Raw genomic sequence first — 27200 nt, 5'->3', positions numbered from 1 at the left:
GGTAGAGATTTTCCTTTTGCTTTCCTAGTTGTTTGTCATGTAGCCAACAGGGCTGCACCGATTCTGTGGTGTCTTCCTCAGTACTGGCCATTGCATCCCCGCCCCCTCCCATAGGCTGCTGCTTTCCATTAGTTTTGGTTCCATCAGTGGTTGAGGGAGCATCAGAAATCCATGCAGTAGCCAAATGCTGTGACCATTCCTTTGGTCCTCACAATTCAATAGGTGCCTCTTTTGGGGGAGGGATGAGCGATTTAGGAGTGGAGATTAGAGGCAACTGGTCTATTTCCTCAGCGTGGGTGGGCTCTGAGCCCTTTGCTAGCACATCCTGGTCAGAAAGGACTTCAGATAGGTACCAGTTCCACTGTGATAGCTGACCTTCATGGCTAAGCCTGTGAAGGACTGGGCCTTGGAACCATCCAGTCCATCACTGTAAGAGGCACCCTTATGACTACAGGGTGCTCGGCAATGATGGAGTTTAAGGTTCTCTCTGTCCCATAAAATAGCAGATTTGTTTCTCAAGGAGAGATATTTGTTCTTCATATATGGAAAGTGTTTGCAATAGAAGCCAACACGCAAATGTTGGTGGACTCCTTGTTGCTTCACGAAGAGTCCCAGCTGCCAATTCCCCAATGAATATGTTTTTGTAATTGGGGAACATCTGTTTCAGTACTGCTCGGGTTCACCTGCACGGAGCTGAGGTGACCTGCAGTTGCAAAAGCTGCTCTTTGTCCCTGTCCCCATTGGAAGTTAGCTGCCTTTCTAGTAACCTTGTAGAGGGTTTTTAAAATAATAATCTGTAAATGTGGTATGTGATTTCTCTAGTGTGCCAACATACCAATTAGGAGCTGCATCTGAGTTTTGTGTCTGAGTGGTGGGATTAAAGGCATGTGCCACCATCACCTTACTAACTGTAACTCTAGAATTTAGAAAATAAGTAACTTAAAGAGATACCACTGTCTCTGCTGGTATTAAAGGCATTGGCTACCAGTATACTCTTCAAATATTTTATCTTAGCCCCAAATCACTCCAACCCTTAGAGATTTACAAAACAAGTTTGAACTGTAGTAACTTTTTAAATTTACTTAAAAATGTTCAATCTCTTAACCGTGTTTTTAATACCAAAGAAGAAAACTGAAAAGCTGATGTCCAAGATGGCATGGTCTAGGTGGCAATTGACCATCTAACATCCTAACATGGAATGTTAGATCCATGGTTTTAGAAAACACTTTTGTTGTTTTTTTTGTTTTGTTTTGTTTTTTGAGCCAGATCTGGTGTCACTTGCCTTTAATCCCAGGACTCAGGGAGGCAGAGGCAGGTGGATCTCTGTAAGTTCGAGGCCAGGCTGGTCTAAGCAAGCTCTTGACAGCCAAGGCTACACAGAAAAACTCTGTCTTGAAAAAAACAATTTCATACCAGTAAGACAAGTATGCCTTTGGTAAATTATCATTTGAAAATATTGTTCTTTTTCTTTTCTTTCTTTTTTTTTTCAGCATTAAAGTTTTTATTCATGTCAATTGTTAAAAAAGAGCATCTATGTTGTTGATTATTGATACACATTATCGATTTATCTTTTAGTGAAACGATGGTTATTCCTAAACAGCTGTACACCCAAATCACCACCCAGAGACTAGGATGTATTTAGTTAACTTAGAGCACAATGCTGGGCAATGATTACTCCATCCTAAACCTCCAAGCCCACATATCTTCCTCTCATTCAGAATTTCCCACATTATACTTGCTTTTAGTCATATCTTAGGTCCAATTCATCTCCTCAAGATTCCAAGTCCTACTATTCTCCAACTCCTCCCACTCGCTTCTTTCTCCTTCCCTCCCGACCAGGAAGTCCCACCCTATTCTCTCCATTACTCAGCATAATTGACAATATAGAGAACAAATGGTACCATGATTATACAAACTTGAGACAGATGATGCTTAGAATAAGCATCACAACGCAATGTCCGGATTGAAACCAGATAATGGGGGAGAGAAATCAGCATTTGAATGAACAACGGTAAATTATATACATTCTACAAGAACATTATACCAACATGTCTTTATCAGTGTCAGGTGAGGGAGGAAGAGGAAAACAAGGCAGGACAAGGTGGAGGAATCCCCTCTATTGGTAATAAAGTTCCAGGTCCATCCCATTGCGGATTTTATAATCTCCCAGAGACATGTGGTCCTTAAAACCGTGTACCACCAGGAGACAACTTCCTGAACAAAATACCAACAGCTCAGGCTCTAAGTTCTACACTTAATAAATGGGACCTTGTGAAACTGAAAGGGTTCTGTAAAGCAAAAGACACTGTCAAAGACAGTCAAAAGGACAGCCTACAGACTGGAAAAAGATCTTCACCAACCCTACATCTCATAGAGGGAAAATATCAAGAATATATAAAGAACTCAAGAAATTAGACACCAACAAACCAAATAATCCAAGTAAAAAATGGGGAACAGAGCTGAGCAGAGCATTCTTCACAGAGGAATATCAAATGACAGAGAAACAAAGAAATGCTCAACGGTTCTCATCAGTTCTTAGCACTGTGAGTGTTTCAGGTGCGGTCACCATGCCTCGGGAAACTGAGGAAATCAAGGACTTTCTGCTCACAGCCCGGCGGAAGGACGCTAAATCTGTCAAGATCAAGAAGAACAAGGATAATGTGAAGTTCAAGGTTCGCTGCAGCAGGTACCTCTACGCCCTCATCATCACAGACAAGGAGAAGGCAGAGAAGCTGAAATAGTCTCTACCCCCTGGTTTGGCAGTGAAGGAGCTGAAATGAACCAGTCCTCTGCATTTAACTATTAAAAATTCTGAAAAGGCCAAAAAAAAAAAAAAAAAAAGCTCAACATCCTTAGTCATCAGGGATATGCAAATCAAAACAACTCTAAGATTCCCTCTCACACCCCTCAGAATGGCTAAGATCAAAAACTCAAGTGACAACACATGCTGGAGAGGATGTGGAGAAAGGGAACCTTCCTTCATTGCTGGTGGGAAGGTAAACTTGAACAACCACTTTGGAAATCAATCTGATGCTTTCTCTGAAAATTGGGAATAGCGCTACCTCAAGATCCAGCTATACCATTCCTGGGTATGTACCCAAAAGATACCCCACCATTCAATAAGGACATTTGCTCAGCTATGTTTGTAGCAGCTTTATTTGTAATAACCAGAATCTGGAAACAACCTAGATGCCCCTCAACGGAAGAATTGACACAGAAATTGTGGCACATTTACACAATTAAATACTATTCAGCAATTAAAAACAAGGAAATCATGAAATGTTCAGGCAAATGGATGGAAACAGAAAAGATCATTCTGAGTGAGGTAACCCAGAAAGACAGGCTTGGTATACACTCACTTATAAGCAGATATTAGCCGTATAATATAGGACAGCCATCTACAGACCTGAAGAAGCTAAACACTAAGGAGGATCCTAGGAAAGATGCTTAAATCTTATTCAGAATGGCAGATAGGAGAGACACCAGAAGGGGTAAGGGAGGAAACAGGATGGGAGCCTACTATAGAGGGTCCTCTGAAAGGATCCACCCAACAGGAGAACAAAGCAGATGCTGAGACTCACTGCCAAACTTTGGGTAGAGCACAGAGGGTCTTATGGAAGAAGAGAAGATTGGGGATAGAGGGACATGGAGGGGACAGGAGCCCCACAAGGAGACCAATAAAGCTAAAGGATCTGAGCCCAGCGGGTCCTGCAGAGACTGATGCACCAAAGGAGGACCATGCATGGAGAGGACCTTGACCCTGCTCAGGTGTGGCCAACCGGCAGCTCTGTCTCCATGTGGATCTCCAAGTGAGGGGGGCAGAGCCTGCCTCTATCATGAACTCAGTTGCCTGCTCTTTGATCACTCACCCCTGGTGATGAGGCCTTGCCAGGCCATGGAGAAAGAGGATGCAGGCAGTCCTGATGAGACTTAACAAGGTATGGGCAGATGGCAATGGTGGAGAGCTCCCCCTTTCAGTGCAAACCACCTCGATCATCGAGGCTGGCGCTCTCATCTCCTCGGGACTGTGGACCACGACACAAGCTGTAGCTGCAACGCTGATGGCTGGCCCGATGTAGGGCTGGAAACAGAAAGCAGAGGTCTTTTTATTGTCTCACGCCCGATCAAAGGAAAGGCATTTGTTAGTCTTTACATGTTAGTTAGGACTGAATGGCCAAGCTGCCTGACTAACTACGGCCTCTCCTCATTCAGATCTCGCCTTATCAAAATTTTTATTCACGTGGATTGTTAAAAATGAGCATCAGTACCAGTGTCAAGTGAGGGTGGGAGAGGAAGGCGGGGTAAGAGTAGAGGGGAATTAATGGAAAATGTACTGAAAGCCTCAGAGTTTCATAAGAAACACCACGTTAACAGCAAAGGTTTGAAGAGTTTTCTCTTACCTGGCAACACCTGCCTTCCCCTCCCACCTTCATTTGACACTAGTAGAAATGTTCATTTTTTTGTTTGGTTTGTTTTAGTTTGGTTTGTTGTTCAAGATAGGGTTTCTCTGTGTAGCACTGGCTGTCCTGGACTTGCTTTGTAAACTAGGCTGGTCTCAAACTCACAGTCAACCACCTGCCTCTGCCTCCCTGAGTCCTGGGATTAAAGGTGTGTGCCACTATGCCTGGCATAGATGATCATTTTTAGCAATACACATGAACAAAAACTTTGATGCTGCAAAAAAATCAGAAAAAGTAAAAGAAAAATAACAATATTTTTATATTAATTTAACTGGTATACTAATTATATGCCAGTTTAATTATAAATTAATTTTTATATTAACTAACTTACTGGCATAAAATGAAAAATGTGTTTTCTTCAACCACGTGTCTTAAATCCATGTTAGAATGTTGGACTATAGATTGTCACATGAAGCCATTTTGGATATTAGCTTTTGAATCACAAATTAATTTTAAATATATGGGCTGATTTAATTCAGCAATTTTCCCCCTACTATTTAATGTCTCTCCGTAGCTGTTGTTACTTTCTTATCAGCATTCAAAGAGTTTAGAGTTAATAGAGCACTGTGTAATCTTTCTCTAAGGAGTCTTTATTATCCCTTACTGTTTATTAAGCTTCTCATTTAAAGGGAAGGAGATCTTTCTAAAACTGCTTGTACTGTATGATTATGTGGTATTCCTCTAATATGCTTTGTTGTAATATGCAAAAAATTTGTTTCATTTTTCTAGAGACCTATGCTGGAGCATTGTCAATCATTGCTGTACAGGTATCCCCATAATATCCATAACTTCTAATAAATATGTAATTATAAAATCAGTCATTTCAGAACTTAACGCAGTTGCCTGTTGAAATCCTGAATAAGTATCTATGGTTTGTTGCACCTACTTTAATTTTTCTAAACTGCAAAATGAAAGACATCCATTTACCAAATTTCATTTCTTTGGGTACAAAAGATACCCAAAGTTATTTCCTGTAGGAACGGAGTTTGGTTATACAAAGAACAAGTAGAACCTTGCTTTGTGATTTCGTTGGCTTATTTCCAAGTGATAGAAAAATCTTTCTTCAAACCTTTGCTGTTGACATGGTGTTTCTTATGAAATTCCAAGGCTTCCAGCGCATTTCCTATTCACAGCTGATCAATTTCATTGTTACCTTGTGCTAGAGGGCCTGACCCATTTGGGATTTGATATGTGTTATATACAATGAAGGATTTCTAAGTCTGATTATGGTTCTAGTTGAATAAATAGGGAAGTTAATTCTGATTCATCCAGAATAACTTCAGTGGTTTCAATATGTAAAACAAGTATTTCTGCATACTGAGAGTCACACCTTCTGCATTACTCCATGAGACAGGGCCTTTCCTTTTGTATTGCCTCTAGAAAACAAAACAAAACAAAACAAAACAAAACAAAACAATATTTCTAAAAATGTTTTGCCAGCTGAATGGTGGTGGCATATGCCTTTAATCCCAGCATTTGGAGGGCAGAGGCAGGTGGATCTCTAGCAGTTCAAGGACAGCTTGGTCTACAGATCCAGCTCCAGGACAGACAAGAGAAACACTGCCTCCACAAAAAAAAAAAAAAAAAAAAAAAAAAAAAAAAGACAACTACAACAATCATAATAATGAATTGCTTACAATCCCTTATCAGATGACATGGCTTACACAATTACAATATCTGAATTTTGATTTTTCTCAAAACATTTAGAAATTACCTCTATTAGAAGAGCACCATAAACATGAGATCCATTATCAGCCATATTTCTACTCCATTCACCTATTGGTGCTGATCTTGCCTTTAAGGCCTGCATTTTATATTTAGAATTAACATTTATTTTATATACCAATAAAGTACTGAAGAAGAAAGTAACTATCTCAACATTACATGAGGACAGTTTCATCACCTTCCTACTAATATTGTATGAGCTCCAGAAAAAAACTAAAGAGGTTACAAAATGAATTCCCAGATAAGACAGAAATATAATGATTCAATTAAATAACCACACAGTTATGTCCTAAGTGTCAGTGGCTGAGTTAGGTTTTGAAATCATTAATATATATCAGTTCAAAGTTAGAAATGGTACCAAGGAGGAAAAAACATCCATACTATCACCCAAGACATGAAACTATTACCTTGAAAAATTCCTGGAGTCTAGATGAGAAATAATATTCAAAGGTCAACAGAAAATATGGAAGTAATTAGTGATGCTTCTAGCACTGAAAACATGATGCAGGAGAACCCTTCTGTGGAGGCGCCCAACAGCCTAAGGAACTAAGTTCCAGGCCTCACATCCCAAAGTGAGAAAATGCAGGACAGTGACTACAGTACACTTCCTTAGGGGATGAGCCAAAAACACAAGTTCATAACAACCTTTTCTGTTGTTGTTGTTTTCAGATGGGGTTCTCAGGTGGCCCAGGTTGCCCTTGAAATTAGCATAAATAGCTAAGCCTGGCCCTGAACACCTGAGCCTCCTGCCTCTGATTCCTGAGTGCTGGGATTGCAGGCCTGTGCCACCGCCTCCAGCACATAGCAACCTCTGAATAGAAAGGATGCTGGGGTTGGGAGTGCTGGCTGGAGAAATAGCTTGGGAGTTGAGGACACAGGGCTCTAACGGAGGACCTGAGTTTGATATGCATATCGTGCAGGAGGAGGCATTGAAGGTACAGAGTGAGGATTTTGGGGAAAAAGAAGGGATATCCTTTGGTGGTATAAGGATTACCTGTAGCTTGAAGAGGGATGGCTGTTTGTGTTTCATAAGACCAATTAGGAGGCAGAGATGGGTTTGGAAGCATATAAATAACCTGTAATTAATAAATCTATAAAAAAAATTTAAAAAAAAATAAATTAAGAAAAATTAATGACATATTAAAACAACCTGTTGAGTAGATTTAAAAAAAAAAACTAAGAAGAAAAAAAAAGAGGAAAAGGAGAGGCTTGGGGAATCATTACAAGCAAAACCTTACTCCATAAAATACTTTGAGAAATCCCAGAGCGCACTCAAGTGTCGGATAAGCTATGAAGCAATTGCTCTCACTTGATTAACTATCACCCATCTGGAGGCCAGACAGTTGGGTGATGTATCGTTAGTCTTCCAACAGCTTTGCTATGGGTAGGACCTGATATATAGATTTCTTAATTGCTTAGAGACAGGAATCCCCGTATAGCCTAAGATGGCCTTGAACTCTGTTTTCCTTTATGGGCTTCCTGTGTACTAACTGGGACTGGGCTGTACCTAAATGCCACCCAGTACACCTGCTTGATGGGTGTCTAATGACATAAAGAGGCTTGGGATGGCCAGGTGTCATGGTTTATGCCACTAGGCCCAGACCTAAGAAGGTAGAAGCAGGAGGATCATAAAGTTGAAATCAGCCTGGACTATCTCAGATGGTGAGTTTCAGGTAAGCTTGGACTATGAGACTCTCGCAACTAAAGCAAACAAAAGCTTGCACCGGTCATCACATTGTGTTAACTTCCCCTGCGGGGAGGCTGACACGGTGGGATACCTCGGGAGCCTGGTCTGTCAAAGTCAACCAGGAAATGATTCTTCAACCCGACAACAGGGAAGAATCCAAAGCAACACACAATACCCCTAGTAGGGCTTGGAAATGGATCCCCCAGGTTAAGCCTTTGGGTGAGGCATCTGTTGCTCTGGACTGCTAGAAATCTGTGAAAGACCTTCATCCAGAAATCATACAACTCTACTGGCTCCAAGTTTCTGAGATAAAATAAAAAGAAATATTTTAAGTTGTTGGTTTTTAAAATACGTATTCTTTTATTCCTGTGCATGTGTGTGTGCCTGCATGAGTTAATGTGCCCCACGTTTGTGCAGGGGCACTCAGAGGCCAGAGGGCATCAGATCCCCTGAAACCAGAGCCGCAGGTGATTGTGAGCCTCCTAATATGTGCAAAGATCCGGATACAGGTCCCCTGGAGGAGCGGTAAGCACATGACTGGCTAGTTGTTTTTTTTTTTAATTTATTTTATTTTATTTTTAATTACACATTTTTTACTTTATATCCCCCCTCTAGTTCCCTACCTCCTCCCCTTCCAATCCCTTCGTTCCTCCCCCTTCTCCACCCATGCCCTTCCATAAGTCCACTGGTAGGAGAGGGTTTCTTTTTCTTCCTTCTGATCCTAGTCTGTTAGGTCTCATCAGGAGTGGCTGCATTGTCTTCCTCTGTGGCCTGGTAAGGCTGAGTGCTCTCTGTCACAAACAATTCCACATTTGGCTAAGGCCGAAGATCTGGCTTGCTTCCATGTATGTGGACCTATCTGCATTGCCCACATGGCACGCTGGGGTTGGCTACCCAGAGGCTATTTAAGCTGTGGGCTGGCTTTCCCCAGGGTCAGATGATTGTTCAAGGTTCCTGAATAAACTGCATTGAAAAAAAAAAAAAAGAAGTGGGAAATAGTAAGATCTGGAGAGAACAGGAACTCCACAAGGAGAGCAACAGAACCAAAAAATTTGAACACAGGGGTCTTTCCAGAGTCTCATACTCCAACCAAGGACCATGCATGGAGATAACCTAGAACCCCTGCACAGATGTAGCCCAAGTGGGTTCCATAGTAATGGGAACAGGGACTGCTTCTGACTTACTAGTTTTTAGAGCAGTTTGTTACGCAGACATAGATACCTAACTCAGCAGGTAAATGTAGTTGAGGGCAAAGGGTCTAAGGTGTTGGGTAGCTTTCCACAGCCGCTCAAAAAACTACTATGACACACTCTCTGTCAGCGGTTCTCAGCCTTCCTAATGCTGTGACCCTTTAATACAGTTCTTCATGTTGTGGTGACCCCCCCCCCACACACACCACAAGATTATTTTCATTGCTACTTCAGAACTGTAATTTTGCTACTGTTATGGATCATAATGTAAACATCTGTGTTTTCCAGCAGTCTTAGGTGACCCCTGTGAAAGGGTCTTTTAAAACCCCCCACCAAGGGTTCTCAGAGCCAATAGTTTGAGAACCACTGTGCTATGTCATGCCTCTGTGTAATGTCCAAAAGTATCTTTCGGTGAAGGAATTTTGCCGCAAAGATTATTTTGTTTTCTTGTTAAGCGTGTTTATCATTAACTTTCTTGAAAAGAACACTGTGATCAGTTCCTGTGCTGGCTCTGAAAAGTGAATTGTAAAGGAGGGCTTTTTAGCCTTGAACACTTTTCATATTGTTACAGGGGAGTCCTGGGAATGATCTATTAAGAAGTATTATTTATATACTTTCCTGCCTTAAAACAAACAAACAAACAAACAAACAAAAACCTGTTCTAGCCAGGCAGTGGTGGCACATGCATTGAATCCCAGCACTCACTTGGGAGGTGGAGGCCAGCCTGGTCTACAGAGAGCTTGTTCCTGAAGAATGATAGCTACACAAGGAAGTCCTGTCTCCAGATGCACACACACACAGTTCTAACGTTCTGATTACCAGCATGCTTTTTACATTAGTTTATTTCATGTGTGTGCACCTGTGTCCGAGTGTGCACTCCTGTAGGTGCCACGGGGCACTTGTACAGGGTCAGAGAGCAACTTGGGGATCGAGGTCAGCAGGGGTCAGGTTGTTAGGCTGCAAGTACTTTAACCTAATGAGCCATGTCAGTAGCCCTTTCCTTTTTTAAACACTAAAGTTTCATCAGCTTTATGTCAGTACTCTCCTCCTCCCTCTTCCCCTCCCCTCCACTCAGCTAGTGCTCCTGGGCTGCAGTGATCCTCTCTGGCTTTGGCCTCCCGAGCAGCTGGGAAGGCAGGTTTGTGCCCCACCACACACAGCTTCGGCTGCCGTTTGACCAAGTGTCACCAAGATCACGTGTTTAATAAGACTTGCTTCCTAGAGGTTTATCATATTCTGCATTAGCCTGTTGGTCAGCCACTCTCCAGAAAACATCAGACGTATAAATCACTGAGCTCTCATTGTTACGACAGATTCTTGGTCAATGATTTACTGTAGCTCTTTTTACTGAGTTTAAAAGGTCAGTAGTTGAACTGTAGAGACAGTTGGGTAGGTTAAGGTACTTGCCACCAAAGTTGACAATGGAAGTTCAATCCCTGGGAAAACAGGGAATTGATCTCTTAAAGTTGTGTTCAGATGCCCACGTGGGCCCTGTGGCATGAAAAAGCTCCCTCATAGATAGGTGGAAGATAGATAGATAGATGTGATTTTTAAAGAGCACAGTGCTTTTGGACATAGTATCGCACACCTTTGATCTCAGCACTTGACAGAAGCAGGCAGATCCCTGAGTTCAAGATCTACACATACAGAGTTCCAGGCTAGCCAGAGAAACAATGAGGCCAGCCTCAAAACAAAAACAAACAACAAAACAATCAAGAAACTAAAAACATAGCACTCGACATTTTGTTTAATTAAGTTTTATACAACTTGTTCAAGCTCCTGACCCATTTCTAGGAGTTGTTAAGTGTAACAATAAAATTTCAAGTTTAGCATTTAATGTACATGAAACAATACATCATATTAACTATGTTCTTTAAAAATTACTGCATTCACTTTGTGTAAGTGCATGTGTGGAGTGGTGCATGTGGGCCATGGGCCATGTGTGGAGATCAAAGGACAATTTTGGGAAGTCAGTTCTCTTCTACCATGTGAATCCTGGGTATTGAATTCAGGCTGTGAGCCCTGGCAACAGTCTCATGTCAAACACATCCTTATTACTGGCTATTTATTGAGATAATCTGTAGCACCAATACAATCTCAGAAAAAAAAATTTTTGGCCAGTTGTGGTGGCCTGTGATCCCAGCACTCAGAAAGCTAAAGTTGGAGGCTTCCTGTCTGTTTGAGGCCAGCCTGGCCTACTGGACAAAAACAAAAAGCACAGGTGGGCTTCAAATGTCCACATGCTGGAATCACAGGCATGTAGCATCTGGTCTAGCAAACAACCTAAAAGTTTTGTGTGTAAGTGCAAGCTCATGTGTGTGAGGTGACTATGCATGCATGTATGTGTGCAAGCCTGTGGAGGCCAGAGGACAGCCTCTCCTGTTGTGACTCAGGTGCTGTTCACTCATTAAAAAAAAAAAAATTAGAGCGGGGCGCTGGTGGTGCATACCTGTAATCCCAGAACCAGGGGAGGCAGAGACAGGAGGATCTCTGTGAGTCGAGGCCACAGCCTGGTCTACAGAGTGAGTTCTAGGACAGCAGAGCTACATGGAGAAATCCTGTCTTGGACAAAAAAATAAGAAAAAAAAATTAGAGATTTATTTTTACTATTTTAAAATTATGTTTATGTGTGTGTTTGTATGGGTATGTAAATCTGAGTACAGGCGCCCACAGAGTCCAGAAGAGGGTGTCAGATCCCTTGGTGCTGGAGTTACAGGTGATAGTTGTTAGGACCAGCGCACCAATGTGGAGGTTACACACGGGTTCACAAATCACACCACGAGATCGGTTCCACATGGGAGGTTTATTAGGGGAAGGGGGTTGCAGAGAGAGAGGGAGAAAGGAAGAGAGGAAGAGGAAGAGAGAGAGAGGGAGGAGGGCTCCAGTTCTCTTATAGGGTGACCCAGGGCATGCGCAGGTAGTTCCAGGTGGTCAGCAGGTGGTCTGGGTGTCTTTACAAATGCCTGATAACTGGTCTGTCAGGTTCCTTGGGGCTGCCTGTAGAAGTGCCTGCTTACTGATCCCAACAATAGTAAGCTACTTGAGATGGGTGCTAGGAATTGAACTCAGGTCCTCTGGAAGAGCAGACAGTGCTCTTAAGCACTGACCCATTTTTCCAGTCCCCCTCCCTTTTTTGGGATTAAAGTCACTCTTACTGAGTTGGAACTTGTTAAGCAGGCTAGGGTGATCAATATTTATGAATGAATAAGTCATTCTGGTATATTATATATATATATATATAACACATATATAACATATAATATATATTATATATATATTATATATAACGTATTATATATATATACGTTATATATAATATATATATGGTATTGTATGGAAACTGGGGTACCGGCTCTCATGGGGCTTCCATGTATTTTCTTTCATAGAGTTTCCTAACTTGGGAGATTCCAACAAGTTCACTTTTCATCTCGGTAAAAGTGAGGTTTCTACTACTAGCTGAAGCTTCTCTCTTTCTCTTTAAATTCAAGTACTGATTGTGTGTATTATACGTGCCAAGCTGCGCGGCCACCGCTGGGAATTTAACAGCGAACAAGGCACCAAAGGTCTTCACACTCACAGCCGCTTTTTCTGTGATATAATTCACATACCACACAATTCACCAACTCAAATCCGTGCGCGTGTTTGTGAGTCTGCGCATACTATGCTTTAAAAGCCACACAGCTTCCGGAAGCGTGCCACAGCAGGCTCTACCTGAAGACAAACAGCAAGGCAACACGTCCCGGGCCACACCCAGGCCCCGGCAGCACGCAGGAAGCCGCCGGCTTCGCGCTGGCGCAGCCTCGGCTTTTGATTGGCCCGGCCTGCCCGAGGGCCCGCCTTGGGCAGGCCGCGGGCCTATCTAGCCCAGGGTCACCGCCTTCGCGAGCAGCTACGGGGTGAACATTGAAAGCGAGCTTCCGCGGGCTCTCCGCCGGTGAAGGCTAAGTCCTCCTTTGGAGAAGCCAGGCCCCAGGCTGTTCCAGGAGGGTCGCAAGTCCATCTCTGTCCACTCTCTGCGGCAGAGGGGCGGGGCCTCGCCTGCTCCCGCCCCGGAAGCGGAAGTTTAGGCGTCAGAGGGTCCTGTCCACTGTGAGAGCCCGGCCCGTGTAGCAGCGGTTCCTCCCGGCGATTCTATCGCGCCCTCTTGGCTGCGGGCTGTCGCGCACTGCATCTCACCATGCTGTCTCTAGACTTTCTAGATGATGTGCGGCGGATGAACAAGAGGCAGGTGAGGTTGGCCTCCCTCTTTGCCGGGGCTCTCTGGTCCCTTTGCCGTTGCGGGGCCCCGCAGACCTCTGGGCCGGGCTGAGGGCCTGCGTGGGTCGGTCGCCTGTACTAATCATTCCTTTCTTTGAAGTCTGTAGCCAAGGCCTCTTTTCCCTCCATTCATAGCACCAGATTCGGGGGAGCGAGAGGGAAAGCGAGCCTTCGAGATCCCTTCCTCCCAAGAAAGCAGGGGAGTAAGTGAGAACTGTAGGGCGCTTTGTAAATGGGAGTTGGGGTTCCTTATTGTTTTGGACCCTGTAAGGCGTCAGACTAACCGTTTCTGATGTGGCTCTGGGGATAGCCATAGCAGGTCCCACAAGAGCCGTTTTGTTGCTTTCATACCATAGCCACCTTTTAGCCCAGCTAGACCTCAGTGGACTTCATCCACTTTAACTTGGGTCTCTCTGAGCGCGGAGTTGAAGCAATTATGCCACTTGAGTGCCAGTTCCCTTAGCAGAAAAGTGACAGCTCTCAGAATCCTTGATTGCAGATGACAGTGGCACAGAAATCTTGAAATTTAGGTCTCCCGATTTTATCCTTAAACCTTACTCTCTTCTCATCTCCTAGTTCATGTGCTAAAAAGTACTGAGAACACTTATCGTTTCGTTTTTACAAAAGATTTCACCTTTTTGTCTTCTGAACCTGGCGTGTATGGTGATTACTTTTGCTAGCAATTGATCTTTGCCCCCTCCCCACCTCTCTTTTTAGCATTTTGGTATTAAAAATTTTCTCGACATGACTATTAAGGTTTGTTTTTTGGAATGGGACATTCATTTTGCACTGTTTATAATTATCCCATCTCTCCAGTTGGGTCATCAGAACACCTTTTGTTTGTTTGTTTGTTCTGGAGGCGGGGTTTCTCTGTGTATCAAGCCCTGGTCGTTCTGGACTTTGTAAACCAGGCCGGCCTCAAACTCACAGTGATCTGCCTGCCTCTGCCTCCCAAGTGCTGGGGCTAAAGACGTGCGTCACACATCACGATGGCTCTAAGGAGTGGCTGTCACTTAGCTGTATTTTTCTTGAACTCTTATTTTGTTGCTGGGGGTTGGTCCCAGAGCTTTGCCCATGTTCACAACAAGCTACCACAGAGCCATACTCCTACTCTTGAAAGACCTTATTTTTATTGCTTTACTTATTTTGAGAGAGTCTTGCTATGCAGTCCTCCGCCTCAGCCTCAGGAGTGGTAGATTTATAGATAAGTCATGGCAGGACCTCACTGGCTAGACTGACTATCTATCTGTCTATTGTAAAACAAAGTCTCCATATGTAGCCCCTGCTGCCTGGAACTTCACTCTGTATCCCAGGCTGGCCTTGAACTTGGAATCCTGCCTTTGCCTCCTGAGTGCTACACTACCATGTCAGGCCCCCAGTTTTTTGAGACAGGTTTTTTTTGTGTGTGTGTAGCCTTGGCTGTCCTGGACTCACTTTGTAGACCAGGCTGGCCTCGAACTCACAGAGATCTGACTCCCTCTGCCTCCAGAGTGCTAAGATTACAAATAACCGTATTGAGTCATGCCTAGGGCCTTTTGCAAAGTAGGCAAGTGCTCTGTCTAGGCAAATGATCTGTCACTGAGCTATATCCCCATCTGGAAAGACTCCCCCCCCCCATAGGGTCTCATTGTGTAGGCCAGGCTGGCTTGGAATTTAGAGTTCTGTCTACCTTTGGCAATATATTGAAGGTATATCCCACCATGACTGGCTAGGTGATCCTACCCCCTCTTACCCCTCTTATTATGTTACCAGAATGATTTTGTGTATGTTTGCTGCTGGGTGTCATACCCAGGGCCTTTCAGTTTGTTTTGAGATAGAGTGTCTCTGGCCCTCCTGGAACTCACTCTGTAGACCAGGCCAGCCTGAACTTCATCTGTCTAACTCCAGTGTTGGAAGTGAAGATGTGCACTGCCATCACCCAGCTTGCTCTTCCAGAATCTAAGCATGTTCTCTACCAGTAGACTATATCTGGAACTCTTGTTTTTAAATTTTTTTTTTCTTTAAGAGAAGTATGTATATTCACCATGTGGGTCCCTGGTTCTGGGTAAGCCAAAGGAAGGCCTCGGATCCTTTGGAACTGGATTTCTAGTGGGTGAGCTGCCATCTGGATGCTGGAAACCAAACCTAGCAAGTGGTCTCGACCACTAAGCTGTCTCCAGCCTTTGCTTACTTATTTTTATGAGTTATTACTACTCTGTGTGTGTGAGTGTGCGTGTGTGAGAACGTGGGCATCGCAAGCTATAGAGTGCACGTGAAGAGGGCAGCTTTTGGGTTGGTTCATCCTCTACCACCTTCCTGCTTCTCTTGTTTCTGCCATACTGGGTACCCTGAGTCCATGAATGTACAGGCTGAGCTGTCTGACTAGTTCCCCTCCCTCCCTTTTAAAATTATATTAATTTTGTGTGTGCGTATATGTGGATGGTTATGGTGGAAGTTAGAGATTGACTTGCAGCAAGAGTCAGAGCTTTCTGCCATGTGGGCTCAGGGGATTCATCAGGCTTGGTGGCAAGTACCTTTACCAGTTGAGCTGTGCTGTTGGCTTGTCCCAGGGGTTTTGAAAGACAGCTTTGCCTTGAACCAAGCATGCTAGCACACATCTGTAGTCCTGGCATTTGGAAGGCTGAGCTAGCCTGGCCAACATAATTGAAGGCTGGCATGTAATTAAAAGCAAAACTTTGTCCCACAAAGAGGAAAACAAAACCAAACAAAAGCCCTAAAACTGAAACCCCTGGTGGTACACACCTGCAACCCCAGCACTTTGAAGGCGGAGTGTGGTGTGTGTGAAGAATTCAGGGGTTACAGGATGACTTCTGGGAGTTGGTTCTCTCCTTCTATCCTATGGATCCTGGAGATCAAACTTAGCTTTTCAGGTTTCATCCAAGTACCTTAATTCTCTGAGCCATCTCTTCACACACATACCCAAGATCACCTTTAACGAGGGCTTCTCTTAATCCACGAGGCCCAGATTTTAGAGTGTACCTACTTCTGTGATACAAAGCCTTCTAAAAAGGTTAATATATTGTTAACACCGTGGAAGGGAAATTAAGAACAGCCAGTGCTCCTAACGTCTCGGCTATTTCTCCAGCCCGGAAGGGGAGTTAAGAAAAGATAGCTGCACACAACTATAATTTTTACTTTGTAGACAAACTAGAAAAAACAACCTCAAGAGCATAGGTGACAGTAAGCTAATAAAATAGAATGTGATGAATTTAGGACATTACTATTTCTATTATTTTGCAAGCTCCCCCCAGGTACCTTTCCTCAAACCCTTCATGTCTCCCCCACTTTTAAGTTAATAGCCTCTTTTTCCTTGATTATTACCAGTACATACATACAGACATAGGTATATGTGATCAAGTGCGGGGTTGTGTATGCACAGATATCTATAAATAAAGCCTGCTTGGTCTATTTTTGTTGATGGTGTATATATGATTTCAAGGCTGGCTGCTCTGCATTGGACAACTAGTAAGGGGACTCGTCCCTGGGAGAGGGCAATTCTCCTCCCAGAAGTCATTAGTTGTCTGTAGTTCTTTGTCTAAGGGTGGGACCCCTTAAAACTTTCCCTCTTCCGCCTTAACATGTCCGTTGTTCTGCTCTTGTTTATGGGGCTTTTTCTAGGAGAAACTGTTTCACCAAAGGCTTCCTGGAATTCTGGCCCTTACAGTCTTTCCACCTCCTTTGCTCTCTCTCTCTCTTTCTCTCTCTCTCTCTCTCTCTCTCATTTTCTTTCTTTTTCTCTCTTTCTTTCTCAGTTTTCAAGACAGGGTTTCTCTGTGTAGCTGTGGCTGTAGACCAGGCTGGCCTCGAACTCGCAGAGATCCACTTGTCTGCCTCCCTGAGTGCTGCGATTATAGCCAGACACTTTTTTGTGATGTTCTCTGAGATGCAGATGCAGGAGCTGTGCTGCAGATGCTTCTGCTGGTGCAGGACTCCACCCCCTCTGGGTCTCTCAGTGTGTCCAGTTGTGGTTTTCTAGGATGGTCTCCATTTGCTGTAAAGAGAAGCTTCTTTTTTTTTTTTATTTTTATTTTTTTTTCGAGGCAGGTTTTCTCTCTGTAGCCTTGGCTGTCCTGTAACTCATTCTGTAGACCAGGCTGGCCTCTATTGTGTTTTGTTTTGTTTTGTTTTGTTTTGTTTTGAGACCTAGGCTTGCTTTATAGCCTGGGTTAGTCTGCAGCTCACTATGTAGCCCAGGCTGGCCTCAAATTCATGTTGGTTCTTCTAGTAGAACCTCTCAAGAGCTGGTATCACAAGCTTAAGCCATTATGCTTGGTTCCATTTTACTTTTATTTTTTCCAGCTTGGTCTCCTTATGTTGTACAGGTTAGCCTCAAACACACATCTCCCAACATAGTCTCCCATATACAAAGATTGTAAGCATGAGTTATCACACCCAGCAAATTTAAATATTTTTGTTGCTTTGTCCTTCATGTCCCATCACCATCTCCCTCCTCCTCCACTGCCAGCAGAGGCCCAAACCCAAACTTAAACATTTAAAAATATTGGACTTAGAGCTGGGCATGGACTCACGAGGACTCCCAGGGCTCTGGAGGCAGAGGTAGGTGGGTCTCCGAGTTGGAGGCCAGATTTGAAGCTAGGGAGATGGCTTTTCAAGCATGAGTGCTGAAGCTTGGATCTGCACCAGCTGTGTGAACGGCTGGGCGTGGCAGCGTGTGACTGTGAACTCGGTGATGGGGGCTGATACAGGCACTCCCCCTGGGCTTGTTGGCCAGACAGTTGAGCTGAAACGACAAGCTCCAAATTCAGTGAGAGGTGGTCTCTACAGGCCGAGAGCACTGAAGAAGACTCAATGTCGACCCCTTCACACGCCCGCATGGGTGACTGCATCTGCACGCCTGCCTCACCATGCAGATATGCACACTTCTGCAACACAGAACACACAGAGGTAAACTTAGTTATAAATATGGCACCCTTTAATTTTTTCTTTTGAGATTTGTGTGTGTGTGTGTGTGTGTGTGTGTGGTTGTATGGTTGTATGTATTACACACTATAGAATTTCCTCCCTGCAAACCCTCTCATGCACTTCTCTTTTACTTCTTTCAAATCCGTGGCCTCTTTTTCGTTGTTACATATAAGTAAGCAACCATGTCTGTGTTTCTAAATACATAAATACAGACCGCTCAGTCCGTATAAGGTTGCTTGTCTGTGTCTGTTTCCAGGGCTATTGAGTTTTGGATAGCCAGTTGGTGTACTCTTCCCTTGGGGAAGATTAGTTTGCTCACTGTCAGCACGCCTTAGTTGCTTGTAGATCTTTATCTAGGGTTGAGGCCTCACAAGCTTTACCCCCTTTCATGTTAGCGTGTGCGTTGTTCGTGTCATGCCTAGGCAGTCAGGCTGGTAAGACTTCCTAGGTAGAGTTTCTGACACAATCCTACATAAATTTCCTCATCCTCTGGCTGGGATCTTCTTTCCCTCCTCTTTCACAGTGATCCTCAAGCATTGGGTGCAGAAGTTGGCTTGTAGATGTATCCATTGGAACTAGGCTCCACAGCTCTGCATTTTGATTGGTTGTAGTTCTCCCTGTCTGTTAACAAAGAGGAGTGAGGGGTGAAGACTAACTACACTTACCTGTGAGTGTAAGGACAAATATTTACCATGTAGTTAGAAGTTAGGTTGTTTTGAGAAGTAGTGCTTGGATACTCTCTAAGATGCATGACTTTTCTAGCCCTGGGTAGTTGGCTAGGTTTCTAGGATCAGTTGTGATTTCCCTCTTGTTGAGCAGGCCAGAAGTCCAAGCAGAGAGCTGTTGGTTACCTCGAAGCTGTGTGTGCCGCTGCTGTACCTTTAAGGTTATTGTACCATGGAGGTCATTGTTGTGGGATGGGTATCGTAACTGGGTAGGACTGTTGGTTACTTCCATCCTTTGGAAGCTTGTGTAGTACCTTCTGGTACCAAGGAAGTTAGTTTCAGGGAGGGACCTTTCAGGTCAGATTCAGCGCGGGGCCTCTGGGCTTCGTATCTAGAGTACATGGTGTCTTCAGCAATAGGGATTAACTTTCTCTCTTTAGGATTTACCTGCCCCACCCACCCACCCAAACACACCTTTTGAAGACAAAAATCTCATTTTAAAAAAATGCCATGAGGCTGGAGGGATGGCTTAGTGGTTAAGAGCACTGTCTACTCTTCCAGAGGACCCAAGTTCAATTCCCGGCACCCACTTGGCAGTTCACAACTGTCTATAACTCCAGTTCCACGGATTCTCATACCAATGCACAGAGAATAAAATTAAATAAATTGGGGCTTGAGAGATGGCTCAGTGGTTAAGAGCACTGTCCGCTCTTCCGAAGGACCCAGGTTCAATTCCCGGCACCTACATGGCAGCTCACAACTGTCTGTAACGCCAATTCCAAGGGATCTGACACCCTCACACTAATGCACATTAAATAAATTATATAAAAAATACCATCTGAGAACTTTGATTATTCAACAGACTTTGTGGGGTTTTGATAGTGTGTTTGTGTGAGAATTCTCTGTATCTTTGAGACAGGGTCTCACTCTGTAGCCCGGGCTGGCTTGGAATTCTCTGTGTAGAGCAGGCTTGGTGAATCTTAGTTATTCTCCTGCCTCCATTCCCCAGGTTCTAGGATTAAAAACATGAGTCCTGTGCTTGGCCCTGTTTGAGATTTCTTAGTGACTCAGGGGTGTTGGCTGTGATGTAACTTGATCCATGTCAATCTGACTCATCGGAGTTGCTTAATGCCCCAATAAGCCATCTTTTCTCTTTGTACTGTTTCTTGCCTGAAGAGCGTGTATGCACTACACAGGTGTCTATTGGAGTCCTTGAAGCTTTTTGTTTGTTTGCTTTGTTTGAAAGATAGGTTTTTATGTGCCCAGGCTGCTTAAAGATTCTCAGTACAGTCGAGACTGACTTTAAGCTCCTGATCCTCCTACTTCCTAAGTCCCGAAATCACTCATTGGCCACTGTGCTACTCTTCTTTGCGTTATCTGTCCTGTCTTCTTACCCAAGACAGGCTATCACTCCTTAGCCGTGGCTGTCCCGGAACTCACAGGGATCTGTCTCCTGAATGCTGCTGTAAAGGTGTGTCCCACCTTGTCTGACACGTGTAAAATCCTGAAGACTTAAAGTCTTACATTGTTTGCATCTTAGGATTCCTGACTCTGTCTTGCCCACATACAAGGTTTCTCTGTGTAGCCCTGGCTGTCTGGAACTCACAAGATCTGCCTGCTTCTGTCTCAAGTACATGTGCTACCACCAATCTTTTTTTTTTTTTTTTTTTTTTTGAGACACGGCTTCTTTGTGCAGCCTTGGCTGTCCTGGACTCACTTTGTAGACCAGGCTGGCCTCAAACTGGGATTACTTGCATGCCCCACGGAGCCTGACATGATTACTCAACTCGTAATAGCTACCAAAATAGATATTTGAACTCAAAATAATAGCTCTCAGTTGCTGTTGTTAGTGGATAGACCCTTAGGGAAGAACCTAGAAGCTTGGTGATGCCCTCGATACCTGCCTGATAGGAGTAACTGCAGTGAATAGCGAGGGTACTTCACAGAATACACGCTGCTTTCCCTGCCTGGTACTAAGGAGTCAGTTTAGGGCTGTGGGCTTCTTAGGTGACTGTTCTTTCACTGAGCTACACTTTCTATTTTTCTGTTATTTTGGGACGGCAGTCTCCCTGAGATGCCTAGGCTCCCTGAAACTTAGGATCCTTTTTTTCAGCTTCCTGAGTAGCTGGGATCAGAGGGATGTGCCACCATGCTTGCTTGTTTTTCTTTCTCTACTTTGTTCTTTTTTTTTTTTTTTTTTTTTTTTTGGTGACTTTTGAGACAGGGTCTCACTGTGTAGTTCTGGCTGTCCTGAAACTCACTTTGTAGGCCAGGCTAGCCTTGAACACACAGGGATTGCCTCCTGGGTGCTGGGAATAAAAGCGTGTGTGCTACTATGCCCAGCTACTGGTTACTTTTTTTTATTATTATTATTGAAAATGATTCTGATAATTGCATAAGATTAGGAAAAGCTATATTAGAGGGATAGTGTCAATATTCCTTAACTATCAGAGTGTCAGTGTGGAAACATTAGAGGCAGTCCCTGGTGCATCATAGGGAAATCACACGTGGAGTCTTATTCTAAGCTGCACTTTCCACCCACAGTTGCGTTCATGAACATCCAGAAATCACTGTCTGTCCTCTGGAACTGGGAAATCCAGCGGACAGTGCTTGGTAAAGTTTTTGTCACTGTTCCTTGATATTCTACATCTTAATACTGTCTTCTCCGTGGACCTAAAAACATTATTGATTCCCACAAGCAGATGTGAATATGGAAGAAGAGCAGTGTAGCGCTTCCTCAGTGGGGTTGTCTTCCAGGAGAGCAGAGCCTGAACACATGGACAGAAACTGCCTGGGAAACACAGTGTTCTAGTTTTATTCTGTTGCTGTGGTTCAAACACCCTGACAGAAAAGCGATGCGGAAGACTTCGTTTGCTTTCTAGTTCCAGGTCACTGTCCATCACTGAGAAGGCAAGGCAAGACCGTAAGCAGCCAATCACACCGCCTCCACAGTCAGGAGCGGAGAGAGTCAAACGCACCCGTGCAGCCTGCCCATTCTCAGCCAGCCCCGCTACCCTTCTGCAGCCCAGGGTCCGCGGCCCAGGGCATAGTGCTGCCCACAGCGGTCTGGGTCGCTTAGCAGTCAAGACAGCCTTCCACAGGCCCTCCCACATGCCAGTCTGACCTAGGTAGTTCCTCAGTTGACACTCACTTTCCTGGTGACTCTAGGTTGTGGCTTCGAGTATCCAAATGTCATTACTAGGCACAGTGGCCACTCCTGTAATCTTCATCATTCTGCAGCAGGAGGATTACCATGTTCAAGGCCAGCCTGTGCTACGTAATGATCCTCTGTCTCAGGAGAAAATTGTCACCGACTAGCTCTTCTGAATGGCTGGTGTGTGCAGGTGGGTGAGGCCACACTTGTCACTGAATCTGAGTCTGTCTGTGCCTGCTGGAGTAGGGCCTCAAAGGAGAACAGAAGAGGTAGACCTAGGGAAAGCAGGGGACTCAGTGTCCTCACTCCCTGTAACCACTGTGACCTTCAGACATGATCACAGCTTCCCTTCCATCTTCCAGAGGTACCGGACGGCCCTTTTGGGGCAGATTTAACTCAGAACCATTCAGCCAAGGAGATATGGAAGCTGTGCTGATTTGCCCAAATTAGCAGAGTACAAAGCTGTTGTAGCCTGCTGCCCTTTGTCACCTTGGCATCTAGTACCTATTTTGTTCATAACTCTCACATAAAGATGAACGCAGTCAGGTTTCTGATAAGAATGTAACTTTTGTTTCTGTAATTGATCACATGGTCATAGCTATTTTCTTCTGTTGCTCTGTACAACAACCACAGAATTGAATTGCCTTTTCTAAGAAATGACTAGACCAGTATGTTCAAATGACCAGACCCTCATTGTTCAAAGTCAAACTATCAAAGAATATTATTAAACCTATGAAAACACTGACCATGCCACACACATGTCATCCAGCACTGGGAAGCTGAAAAAAAGCTTAAAGGGTTAGCCTGGGCTTCATGAGACTATCTCAAATTTTAAAAAATGCAGGGGTGGAAGGTGGTGGCTGGAGAGATGGCTCAGTAATTAAAACATTCATTGGCTGCTCTTCCAGAAGACTGGGGTTCAATTTCCAGCACCTACATGGCAGCTCACAAGTGTCTATAACTCAAGTTCCAGTGGATCTAACTCCTTCACATAGACATACATGTAGGCCAAATATCAAATGAGCATAAAATAAAGGAATAAATGGATTTTTTTTTTTAATAAAAGAGAGAATTAACTTTTAAGCTCCTTTCAGCTAGGCAAGGTGGAGCATGTCTGCAACCTCAGCATTTGGCAGGAAGAATGCCAGTTCCAGGCCACCTGGACTATAGTGAGACCCCACCTCCAGAATGACTTGGGGCTGGCTCAGTGGGTAGAGGGCTTGCCTAGCATGCTCACAGCAGTGCATAAATGGGTATGATAAGGCTCGTCCAGCACTGTGGAGCTGGAGGCTCAAAGTTACCCCCATGACAGCAATCTTCCTCTCCAGCCCGAAACTTCTAAATTAATAGCTACTATCATTTACTTTCCCGAGTGAGAATTCTTGTGCTTGTTTTTAAACTCTTACGTTATTTGGGGTGTTTATTTCCTTCTATTAACCCCGTTACTCCAGATGAGAGAGGGAAGGTTAGAGGGGAGAGGAGGCACAGACCCCTTTACTTCTAGCAGTTAAGGGTCAGTGGGATTGGGGGGGACTATACCAATCTCCGTCAGCAACAAGCGCAGCAAGCAGTCTCCTTCGTCTGTCCCGACAAGCCTCTGTACCACAAAGCGTCTCTTCAGTGTCTCTCCAGACCACCACACCATCCGTCTCTCGCCTCTCCAAACTGCCACACCTTCTCTTTCTGAGCTCTAATATTTACATCCCTCAGAGTCCTAGACCACTCCCCCTCTGTGCCATACCAGGTAGGCTGCTGCCAGCTGGCAAAGACCATGCCCCACTGAGGCAATTATCACCGTGGACAGACTAAAGCCAAACTAAAATCCCACACTTGGGGCTAAAACAAAAGCATATTTACATAATGCACCTGAGTTTTTAAAGAAACCAGAACGTCCATTACAGAGAATAATAGTGGATCTGATTTCTTCTCTTTGTTCTTACAGCTGTACTACCAAGTCCTAAATTTTGGAATGATTGTTTCCTCGGCACTAATGATCTGGAAGGGGCTGATGGTGATAACCGGAAGTGAGAGTCCAATTGTAGTGGTGCTCAGGTAACACTCTTAATTTTCAGGACATAGAATTGCATGGGATGGCATGGGAGAAAATAGGGGTATTAAAAGAGTAGCTGTGGGGCTGGAGAGATGGCTCAGAAGTTAAGAGCGTTGGCTGCTCTTGCTAAAGATCCTGAGTTCAAGTTCTAGCAACCACATGGTAGCTTACAACCATCTAAAAATGAGATCTGGTGCTTTCTGGTGTGTAGGTGTACATGAAGACAGAACACTGTATACATAATAAATAAATCTTAAAAAAAAAAAAAAAAACGGTAGGTGTCTACCAGCTCCTTAGAAACTAGTACATAGGATCAGTTGCTACTCACTGTGAGAAATACCATGGGAGGCCTTTCTACCCATTCCCCCAAGGACCTGGAGGGCACTGGAGCTCCACAGGAGAGCAACAAAACCAAAAAATCTGAGCCCGGGCGTCTTTTCTGAGACTGGTACTCCAACCAAGGACCATGCATGCAGATAACCTAGAACCCCTGCATAGATGTAGCCCATGGAAGCCCAGTACCCAAGTGGGTTCCCTAGTAAGGGGAACAGGGACTGTCTCTGACATGAACTCTGTGGCTGGTTCTTTGATCACCTCCCCCTGATGGGGGAGCAGCCTTATCAGGCTACAGAGGAAGACAGTGCAGCCAGTCCTGATGAGACCTGATAGACTATGGGAGGAGATGAGGGAGAAAGGGTAGGATTGGGAGGGAATGAGGGAGGGGGCTACAGCTGGGATACAAAGTGAATAAACTGTAATTAATATAAAAAAGAAAAATTAAAATTAAAAGAGAGAGAGTAGCTGTGTCCAAGTTCTTTAGAAACTGGTACCTAGAACAAAGCCTGGAAGGAGATCGCTTACTACTGGGCTGTGAGAAATGCCATGGGAGGCTTTTCCATCCATTCCCCCAAGGACCTGTCCTCTTCTTTAAAAACAGGTTGTTTGTGATAGGCCCTCGGATAAAATCTACTGTTCTTATCTTGCTAAATTGTCTTGTTAAATTTCCTTCTATGAACTGATTTTTAATCTGAGGTCATCCCTTAAATGAAAGTACAAGACAAGTACATTTTTATTTATGTTTGAAGTCATTAAAATCATTGAACAAGAAAAAAAAATTCACTTTCTTTGTTTATTAACTTATCTGTGTTTATATGCATCAACAATAAAGTGTGTACAGAGCTCAAAAAAAAAAACAGGTTGTTTGTGATCACACGTCTGTGTGTGTCTGTGTGTGTCTGTGTGGGGGTGTGTGCATGCGAATGCGGGTGTCTGCATGCGAATGCGGGTGTCCGCAGAGGCCAGAAGACATTCAGGGGGTTATGACATGATATGCATATCAAACTCAGGTCCTCCGTTAGAGCCCTGTGTCCTCAACTCCCAAGCTATTTCTCCAGCCAGCACTCCCAACCCCAGCATCCTTTCTATTCAGAGGTTGCTATGTGCTGGAGGTGGTGGCACAGGCCTGCAATCCCAGCACTCAGGAATCAGAGGCAGGAGGTTCGGGTGTTCAGGGCCAGGCTTAGCTATTTATGCTAATTTCAAGGGCAACCCGGGCCACCTGAGAACCCCATCTGAAAACAACAACAGAAAAGATTGTTATGAACTTGTGTTTTTGGCTCATCCCCCAAGGAAGTGTACTGTAGTCACTGTACTGTATTTTCTGGGTTCTTCTGTCCTGCATTTTCTCACTTTGGGATGTGAGGCCTGGAACTTAGTTCCTTAGGCTGTTGGGCACCTCCACAGAAGGGTTCTCCTGCATCATGTTTTCAGTGCTAGAAGCATCACTAATTACTTCCATATTTTCTGTTGACCTTTGAATATTATTTCTCATCTAGACTCCAGGAATTTTGAAGGTAATAATCCGGTCTCTTGGGTACGGCTAGCTGAATCCACTCCCACCCCCCCACTCCCCACCCCCCACCCCCCACCCCACTTCCTTCCTTATCTTTGCACTGATAAAATCTTATGGATTTCAAAGCCTAACTCAGCCACTGATATTTGGGACATAACTGTGTGGTCATTTAATTGAATCATTGTAGTCAGTCATTTAATTGAATCATCAGTCTTACTTGGGGATCACCTTTGTAACCTCTCAAGTCCTTTCTAGAGCTAATACAGTCCGAAAAGGAAGGAAATGGAAACGCCCCCCATTATCTAGAGGTGAGATAGTTACTCTTCTTTCTTCTTCTTCGTCTTCGTATTCTAATTCTAATTCTAATTCTTCTAATTCTAACTCTTCACTTTAGGAGGTATAACTGATATGCCGAAAACAGTAGTTTTTAAGATACAGAACTTGATGAGTTTGGTAAGCACATACCTCGGAACCCACCATGATCACTACTGTAAATGTGCCTGTCACGTTCAGAGGGTGCTCTTTTTTTGTTGTTGTTTTTTTTGTTTTTATGGTAAGAATGTTAGAATGTTTATTTTTTTTCTTCCTTTTTCAACAATCTTGCCTCTGCTGGCATTGAATTTATGATCCTCCTGCCTCAGACACTTCCAAGTACTGAGATTATAGGTGTATATCAACCATATTAGCTACCATCTTTTTTTTTTTTTTAATCAAGTCCCCTACTCTCAATTCCCCATTTATTACAGAGGTGTCAGTCAGCCCCTGATTATTGTCCTTCAGCCCCTCTGCTAAAGAACATTAAATCTCAAGTAGCTCCAGAAGATGTCTCCCAAAGGAACTTACAAGACCCTGCACTTCTCTTGATGGTGTGGTGTCCTCCCTTAGTGTTAGAAGACGGCACAAACTGAAGCTCTCTGCTTCAAGGTTGGGGACTCAGGACCAGGTTAAAACGGGCTAGTACCTGGACAGACGTTTTCAGTGTTGAGGATGGAGCCTAGGGACTTGTGTGTGCTAGGTAAATGCTCTACAGCTGACTGATCCTCACCAGAATTAGGTCAGTGCTTTTAGCTTTGGGTTTTGAAAGGTCTCACTATTTAAGGCAGGGGCTTGCTGTGTAGCCTGGCTAGCCTGAAACTCACTATGTAGACCAAGCTGGCTTGAACTTCCATCAGTCTTCAATCTTCTGTATATGTACCACCATCCTGGCCAGATTTTTTTATATTTTAAAAAGCTCTAT

At 44.1% G+C, this 27200-nt stretch overlaps 2 protein-coding genes across 4 annotated transcripts in view; both read left to right on the top strand.

Moving 5' to 3' along the window:
* Positions 1-529: 529 nt before the first annotated feature.
* On the top strand, positions 530-5232 carry LOC132647248 (large ribosomal subunit protein eL38-like). Its single transcript, XM_060367429.1, has one exon. It carries the CDS (start codon positions 2493-2495, stop codon positions 2739-2741), a length of 249 nt encoding a protein of 82 aa, XP_060223412.1. The 5' UTR covers positions 530-2492; the 3' UTR covers positions 2742-5232.
* Positions 5233-8302: 3070 nt separating this feature from the next.
* Positions 8303-27200, top strand: part of Sec11a (SEC11 homolog A, signal peptidase complex subunit) — a 37831-nt gene continuing 18933 nt past the window's right edge. The window contains exons 1-2 of one of the 3 annotated variants that reach the window (XM_060367437.1): positions 8303-8397; positions 24004-24113. In XM_060367437.1, coding sequence (XP_060223420.1) covers positions 24031-24113 — 83 coding nt within the window. In that variant the 5' untranslated portion in view covers positions 8303-8397; positions 24004-24030. Of the gene's footprint in view, positions 8398-12944; positions 13291-24003; positions 24114-27200 lie in introns of those variants that run through there. The other 2 variants (XM_060367436.1, XM_021663228.2) reach the window with 2 other exon arrangements.

Source organism: Meriones unguiculatus, chromosome 14, assembly GCF_030254825.1.
Source record: "Meriones unguiculatus strain TT.TT164.6M chromosome 14, Bangor_MerUng_6.1, whole genome shotgun sequence".
Lineage (NCBI taxonomy): Eukaryota > Metazoa > Chordata > Mammalia > Rodentia > Muridae > Meriones > Meriones unguiculatus.
This window is presented reverse-complemented; position numbering and strand designations above follow the sequence as displayed.

What these genes read in the sequence shown, in the direction of transcription:
- LOC132647248 (XM_060367429.1), top strand. Translation starts at nt 2,493, where the DNA reads ATGACAGAGAAACAAAGAAATGCTCAACGGTTCTCATCAGTTCTTAGC.